General features: G+C 37.0%; 1 protein-coding gene across 1 annotated transcript; it reads right to left on the bottom strand.

Annotated features, from left to right (window-relative positions):
* Window positions 1-4,439: 4,439 nt before the first annotated feature.
* Window positions 4,440-8,459, bottom strand: FABP7 (fatty acid binding protein 7). The gene is made up of 4 exons (XM_037520977.2): window positions 8,222-8,459; window positions 7,586-7,758; window positions 6,897-6,998; window positions 4,440-4,857 (listed from the first exon to the last, which is right to left on the bottom strand). Exons 1-4 carry the CDS (start codon window positions 8,292-8,294, stop codon window positions 4,807-4,809), a joined length of 399 nt encoding a protein of 132 aa, XP_037376874.1. The 5' UTR covers window positions 8,295-8,459; the 3' UTR covers window positions 4,440-4,806.
* Window positions 8,460-8,710: the final 251 nt, after the last annotated feature.

Below are 8,710 nucleotides of genomic sequence, written 5' to 3'. Positions count from 1 at the left end.
GGATTTTCATTTGAAAAAGCACTTTGGTGCTAAAAAAAAGAAAGAAAATTGAGGGGCCTCCCTGGTGGTGCAGGCGGGTGCGCACTGCCCTGTGACACTGTCCTCAGCCTCTGCAGCACGGGTTCGATGCCGGCCATCGAGAACACCACGTGGAGAAGCAGACTCTCCTGTCTCACCTGCTGCTCGTCTCAGCGGTGTATTTTGTAAGTCTGCCTGTTCTATTCCCTGCTCCGTCTCTGGTGAATCCTCTCACCCTCCCACGCATCTGGCCTGTACCATGCTTCTTGTATAAAAATAAATCTTGAGAGAGAGGGGGAGAGAGGGAGGGAGAGTGAGAGAAAAGAAAGAAAAGAAAACATATTGAATGACCAGCTATGGTGATGGAGCGCAGTAATTTCTGTTTTGCCAAGCCCTGTAGTTGCTGCTTGAGTGATGCTGATGTTTGAGAATCACTCTGCTCAGGAACTGCTTTTTTGTTTGAAATTTTTTTATGTGTTTTACAACTGAGTCAGAACACTGTCTCAAAACTGTTCTCTATGCATTGCAGAGATGTATGAAAATCATAAATGGAACTGGTCCACTTACTCTTGCATGGAACTTTTAAAATAAGTCTGACAAAGGAGAGGAGATTTTCTAACAGCCTTGGATTCTGTGTTGCTTCCACCATTTAGGAGAAGGCTCATCTCTTTATGATAAAATTGTTTGAATTTTGTAGTGTGTTAGATTCCTTTAGAGAAGAAAGTGCCCTCCAAAATTACTAACTTTGTAAAAGATATTGTGAAGTGTACTTGTTTCCCATCAGAGAAAACCTTATTTTGTATTCTTTGTAATTTATTCGAAGTGTGTCATGAAAGGGACTTTGAAATGGGAATGACGCCTTTATTTTCTGTTTCATGTTTTGCCAGTGTGGTTCAAGCTTGCCTCAGCTTTAGGATGATGCAAAAGCCCTTTGAAAACAAAAATTGATTTTCAATCATTGACAAAATGGTCCTTGGAATTTCTCAGTGCACAATTTAAAGAATATGGAGTAAAAAGGAGCAAGAAAAAAAAATGGTGAATGGATGAAAACAACTTTAAAGACAGCAAAATAACTTGTCTGGTTCTAGTCCAAATATTTGGAAAGACAGAGAAAGGATTAAAAAATGTAAAAATAGAAATTTTCACTCTTTTTTTTCAATTTTCAATAAGCCTGGAAGGAATTGGTTGTGAAATAATTCTTCAGTAAGTAAACATAAAATATATTTTTAAGCCTAAGAAATGCTTGCAATCCTAAAAAAGGCAATATTTTTAAATCAATGGGTAAAACATTCTCACCCCCGCCACCCTTTGTTTTCCTTTAAAACCAAGATCTAAGCAGTACAAAGCTACAGTGCCCAGCACGCCAAGGTATATAAATTGCAACCTTGGGCAGGTTCCTAGAGTTCCCTATCTTCCAGGTGTATCTTGTTGTTTAATTATAAATCTCAGTATGAGAGAAGACCTGTGACAGGGCAGTAGCGGCTCCTTTGTAATTGTCAGAGAGTCATCATTGGATTTCACAAGATGGACTTTAGCATAGTTTATATCTCTGAGTCCTGGAATTTCAGAAATGTTTTTCTGAACATTCCGAGCAGAAATTTGACTGGGGCCTAGTATTGAAATTGCCTCTGGACTTGGTGCTTTTTTCTGTTAACTATATTAAAAAAGTAACGGGTGGGGAGTAGAGTTGATAAATTGATATATGACTTTTTGAGATAGAATATGACTTGAAGAAAACAGATTTGCTGCTAGCCTTTAAACATTTAAGAAGCAAAAATTACTGTTAACATTTTTCCTAGAAAAATGCATTTGATCCACCACTCAATCCTTGATCTAATTTTTAGCCCAATGTAATGATTTCCCATTTAAGCCACCAAAAAAAAACCCAGAACAACAACGAAAAATTTCCATTCTTTCTCAGTGAAATAGTTGTGGGAATTAATGCCAGTAGAATGTTATAATGATCTGAAGTTGAATCCCCATTTATCTTGTTTTTTTAAATTTTAATTGAGGTAGTTTTGGTTCACATCCTTGTTTATATTGTAGGAGTATAGTAACCCTCCCCTTCAGTGTTACTGCAACATTGTACACCCATCAGCAAAGCACCCAGAGTCCATCAGTACAGACCACTGTGCTAGCTTCTCAATTTTTTCTCACCCTGCCCCCCTCTGATTTCCTCGTTTCCATAGTCAGTTTTCAAGGGTTAGTTGTGTTTTGTTTTTTTTTTAAGATTTATTTATTTATCCATGCAAGAGCTGGGGTACAGGCCAGAGGTGCAGGGGGTGAGAGGATTCACCAGAGACAGAGTGGGGAACAGAACAGGCAGATTGACTGAAGAACACTGCTGAGGGCAAGAGAGCAGCGGACAAGACAGGAGAGGTCTCCTGTGCCATGTGGGTTGCTCCCTGGCTGGCCAGGAATCGAACTCGTGCTGCAGTGGCTGCGGATAGCCTCATAGGTTGTGTCTTTATCTCTGTGCCACCGAGGAGGCTTTCAAGAGTTAGTTTTTAAGTTTAGTTTTATCTGATCCTTTATTTGGTTTCTCTATATTCCACCTATAAGTGACATGAATCCCTGCTTTTACTAGAACATGGGCTAAAATCACAAGAGAACTCAGTCCTCCACTAGAAGTAGAGAGAAGACTTTCAGAGCAATTGAAGCAATCTTTCCATCTTTTGTCTCATGCTTTTTGAAAATTTTATATATTTTACATCATTTTTCATTTTTGCACAATGTATGCATTTTCATCTTGGTTATAGTCCCCATACAATTCCCCACCCCTTGTTTTAATCCTACTCCCTCCTCCCCGCCCCCCACCCCCAGTAGTGTGTCTCTGGTTTACAGTTGCTTGTTGATTTTGATTTTTGCTTTGTTATAATCAGTCTTTTTTTCTGGTCCCTTATTTAGGTTTTCTAAATTCCTGCTATGAGTGAGACCATCTAGTATTTTTCTTTTTCTTTCTGGCTTATTTTGCTGAGCATGATCCCTTCCAGTGCCATCCATGTTGCTGCAAATTGCATGTTTATTTTTTTGATTGCTGAGTAAGTAATATTCCATGGTATGTTGTCTCATGCTTTTAAAGACAAAAGCAGACCATAGTCGTAGAAATGGTAACCTTCATCAATTTTTTCTTGGCATTCAGTAATTATTGTACATTCAAATGTTAAATACTACAGCTGCACTTTAGAGTTTTCTACTCTTCATTATAAAATTAAATACAACAGGCCGGCAATAGTACTGTATGGTGAACTATGTAAGTTACAGGATGTTTCCTCATACTTACATCTGTAGTTTAGTTGGAACTTGAATTAGAGAAACTTACTGAAATCACGGTTTTGATTATAAATGAATGTTGGATATTTTATCTGGAGAATATTTACCCCCACCCCACATTGTTCCAGAGGCTAATGGTGGAAATATTTCCCAAGGAATTATGAAGGAAAATAAAATTTTGCATTTTTGTTTTATAAAATTTAGCTGAAATATTAATTTCTGAGAGAAAATAAAGGATAGCAGTTATTGATATCATGAGAAGTTGGATATGCAAATCTAATCTTCAATATCCTCATTAACAAGGCAAAAATGGTATCTACCTTACCTACATTGTAGCATTGAAAAAATGTATAAAAAGCACTTTGCAAATGATGAAATGCAAAATAATATTTGTACTTTACAAATGCAAACGCTAGCCGGTTACAGATACTTACTTTCATTTGGTCAAATCAGTTCCAACAACTCACATATACACAGAAACACAAAGGAATATGCTGCTATATGCACTCTTCATTGCTGTACTCTTACTGACTTAGTTCTGCTCTACAAACTTGCCTGGAGACACAGTTTTATAATCCAGGATAAAATTCACTCACTATTCCTACTGACCTTTCAAGAAGAAACTGGAATTATGTTATATTTTGATCATATATTTTTATTATATATAGCTACCCTTTAATAAGTCATTTTTGTGCATATTATTTTGCTTCTTTACAACACCTCTTACTAATAACAAGAGATCATTTTTGTAGCCCAACCCAGCATAACAAGTCTTCTTTGAATCCTGGCCAAATGAATTTAATCATAACATTCTCTATGGAAATCTTAAAGAAAACTGTGACATTTTAAAAGGGTCGTTGGTGATGGTTCATGGGTGATGTGGTGGTGGTGGGAGATTTATGGGGACTACACCTGAGGGGAGAAATCAAATATTGAACATAAATGAACAATGATATAAGAAAATAAAAAAGTTTAATTTTAAAAAAGAATTAATTTTTAAAACAGATATTGAACATATTTTAAACAAACTTTTATACACTATGAAAGCCTATTTTATTTAAAACTCTCCAATACATAATACCCAACCAGATTACTGGTAAGCAAAAGAGCAACAAAATTTCTCATAGACATAAGATTTTTATTCCAATTTGATTTGCATTCCAATGGAAAATATAACATGTATTCACTTCTTTATAAAATAATGTGGCTGAAATTTTTTTCTTTTTTTATTGTTTTAATTTTTTTATTGAAGTAACATTGGTTTACAACACTGTGATTCAGAGGTATAGGATTTTAATGTGAATTATGAAACATGACAAACTTACAGATCAAAATTGAGCTAGTAGCTAGGAGTAACAAGTTTAAAACAAGTTTTTAAATCACCCTTTTCCACCCTCACACCACGATAATCCTCTAATTAGTGATCAGTCACTGTGCTGGAACAGCTGCACAGCACTGAGGATTGGGTAAACAGAAAAACTGTAGAACTTCTCTGGCCCTGAGTCAGGAGGTTTTCTATGCCTTCTCATAGTGGCGAACTGCAACCACATCACCAAAGGTAAGAGTCTGAAAGAGTCAAAAATAATCAAGTCTTTTTACATTGAAAACATTAGTAACTGAAATTGTTAAAGATTATAATATATAGGATTTTGGCCCCCAAAATGGCATTTACAAAAATTAAATTCTGTATGAACTCTTCATTTCTTAAAACAAAATGAGAAGTTGTTTTATATTTATTAAGTGATTAACATGTCTACATAGTTAATGTCTCTAAAAGGAAAGTGATTGTCTAGATTCAAAATAATTCCTTTTACCTTAAATTGTCAGAGTAATTGGAGTAAATTAGTTATCTGCTTTGAAAGTGAATTTGTAACTTTTTTCACAACAGTTTTTAATTCATGACCTTGATAAATTTTGAACAACTTTTAGAAAGTGCAAATCATTTGGGTAAATGAAACTTGGAATGATTTGTTCCAGAATCAGCAGGAAAGGATCAATGTAAAGATGTTCTCATTGCTTTGGCTGCCACTGCAGCACAAGTTTGATGCCCGGCCAGGGAGATACCCACATGGCACAGCAGACCTCTCCTCTCCTGACTCGCCTGCTGCTCCCCTCAGCAGTGTGTTTCAGTCAGTCCGCCTATTCTGTTCCCCACTCTGTCTCAGGTGAATCCTCTCACCACCCACACCTCTGGCCTGTACCCCAGTTCTTGTATGCATAAATAAATAAATCTTTGAAAAAAAAGATAAAAGGAAAACTGCTTCTCTGCTCCCTGTCCCCCACTTGGACACACGAAAAGAAGTATGAACATGTAAGCCCAATTTAGAACAGCTCTGATTTCAGTTGTCAAGAGGAGATAGCAGTCAACTTTATTTAATAATGAAACAAAAATTTCTTTCTGTTATTATCTTGGAAGGCATATATAAAGTAATACCCCCATTGCCAAAACTGAAATGATACATTGACTAAGTCAATGCCAGCAAAATACCATTTTACTCATTTCACCACACAAAAAAAGTGTCTATGATGTTAGATTTAAGATCTGATTTTTTCCCTAGTTTATGGTGCTGTTCCATCATTAGAGAAAATTTTTTTAATTTATTTTCTCTTTTATAATTTGCACTTTACTACCTGGTACTGAAAAGACATGTTTAAAGGTATTTTATGCATTAAAAGAAAGACTAGAAGGAAGTAACGTCAAAATGATTTTCTCTGAGAGATTAGAAAGGATTTTATATTTTTGTTGTGCTTTCCTACTATTTTCTAAATTACATGCACCGAACTTGCATGATCTTTATAAATTAAAATATAAAATGCTTAAATGTGTTTTATTATAGGCAATGCAATTTTTCTGAGATCCAGTAAGATTGATAGTCTTACACTGTATCAATCACCTTTATGTATATACATGATTATTGGTTTTATTTTAGATTTCACTTGAGGACTAGACACTGACAGTAATCCTTTAAAAATTCTCTTTTTAAAATATCAAATGGTTTCACTTATAGGAAGAATATAGGGGAACAAAATAAAACATCAGTGTGAAAAAATAATAACAATACAAAACAAAAACAGACAATTATAAACCAGACATCCTGCAGGGGAGGAGGAGGGAGAGGGATCAGAGGGAGGCAGGGAGGAGCACAGGGGACTGAGGTGATGGTGCACGGGGGCATTGGTGAAGGAAATTCTATGGTGACTACACCTGGGGGTGGGGGTAAGAAAATATGTTTAAAAATGAAGTGAAAATAAATTAAATTTAAATTTTAAAAAATCTTTTTTGACACACAATTTTATCTAAATCAATGACAACTTTTAAAACTACATCAAGTAGAATTTTTCTCTTTTTCTGTAACTAGAGAAGCAGACCTAAGGAAAGAATTAGCTGGGATCTTTTTTTTTTTTTTCCTGTTTTACACATGGTTAAAGAACCTTGTGAGTGAAAATGTGTTATTAAGGAAGAAGGGAGGAGCAGTAAAGAGGGAGAGAAGAGGTAATAGGGAAAGGAGTAGAGCAGAAGAGGAGGTGGAAGGAAGGGAGAAGGAAGAAGACAGGAGAGGCGCACTATGAAAAGCAAGCAAGCAGGGAGAATTATCACCACTTACCATAACCATTTTGCCATCCTGAATTTCTCTGACAAAATTTGTTTCTTTGCCATCCCATTTCTGTACATGAACAAGTTTGTCTCCATCCAGGCTAACAACAGACTGAGACCAACAACAAAATGCAGAACACAGCGATTGGTAAGATCAAATTTCTGGCATGGAAGTCAAGTGATTAGATTTTTGAGAGTTGTATAATGGAATAAATTATGAGCAACTAATTTTCATGTTAATATCATACCCTCTGTTGCTTCTAGAGTGATCGTAAACTCTACTACTTCATAATTTGAGATATACACATTTAGATGCAAACACTCCATATATAAGAAATAAAAATCCTAACAAGTGCCTTCTGACTGGTTGTTCTCTTTTAAACAAAGCCTTAGAATGAGGCAAGCTACTGTCTAATCCGTCTGTCTGAGGCAGAGAGATAAACAAACACTATTAAATACTTTCTGAAATGCAGGACTTGCTATATACTGTGAAAACATATGATAAGAGACCAGTGGATTAGAGTTTTGAGTTATAGCAAGAACCCATTGTTCAGAACATGACACACGCTCAGTGTAGAATACAAAATTAGCCATGGTGTTCTCTCTGAATTGAAACACTAAGAGCATTTCCACTTCCCATCATTCAGAGAGAGAGAGAGAGAGAGAGAGAGAGAGAGAGAGAGAGAGGAGGCTTCTTACCTTGCAATTTCTGTCATCTGCAGTGGTTTCCTCAAACTCTTCCCCCAGATGGAAACTAATCTCTGTGTTTTTAAACGTGGATTGAGTCCTGATCACCACTTTGTCCCCCTCCTGACTGATGATCACTGTTGGTTTAGTCACATTGCCCACCTGCCTAGTGGCAAAACCTACACCTAATATAGCAAAAGGAAGCAATACAGTCAGCCTCAACTTCCAAAATAGTTCAGAAAGCAGGAGTCTGCTTTCCTAGCCTGAAATCCACATCCTAATGTATAAGTTTCCTGGAGCACGTTCAGCCTATCAATCATGCACTACAACTACACAGCCATAAATGGATGCTTATTTGGAAGCTTGAATAAGAAATGAATACTGAAGAGAAAATGAAAAATAAAACAGAATTTCACATCCTCCACAACTACCAAATGCACTGTTATTTCTTGCCCTGGGCAAGAAAAGCAGGCATATGCCTCATTAAAAACCCATTCCATGGGAAATGCATAGCCTAGCATCCCATTATGACAGTGTGATCTGTCTTTGTCTCTTACTAATCTGATGGGCCAAATTAAAAAAAAAAAAAACTTCAAGTATCTGAAGCTGCAGATGAAGAAGATAACAGCACATCTTAGGTCAACCTACCTAGAGCCTTCATGTACTCATCAAAGTTCTGACTGTCTGTCAGCTTCCAGGTAGCACAGAAAGCCTCCACCATCCTTGCCCTTCCTGTTAAGCTCCAAAAACAGATAAAGGAGACAGGAGCAAAGATCTTGAGATCTTATTGCCACTACAATCCAGAAGATCCTTTGCTCCTCACAGCAGCTCCTGTCTTCTTATTTGGAAAAGACGCAGGCAGAAAGCCAAGGATTTGAACTGCAAACACACCCCTCCAGTGTCCCTCTCTTCAGAAGGCTTTTGCAGAGGGATTGGGAAGGGGGCTGAGGGAGGTTCCAATCCTCTTTGCCATTGGCTCAGGCCACTGGGTTAGCGGAGCAGGTCAAGCTCCTCCCCGTCCTCACACTGTGCGCAGCCCTTCTGCCTGAGAAAGCTCTGTGAGGGTTCAATGGGGCTTGAAGCAGAGAACGGGAAATGAGAGAGTGTCTTTCAGGTTCAGCCTGAAAACTTGGCAAA

The sequence above is a fragment of the Talpa occidentalis genome, unplaced genomic scaffold (genome assembly GCF_014898055.3).
Source record: "Talpa occidentalis isolate TD23 unplaced genomic scaffold, MPIMG_talOcc4v2.1 talOcc4.2, whole genome shotgun sequence".
NCBI lineage: Eukaryota > Metazoa > Chordata > Mammalia > Eulipotyphla > Talpidae > Talpa > Talpa occidentalis.
Note: the sequence above shows the minus strand (reverse complement) of the source record. Positions and strands in the feature narration are given on the sequence as shown.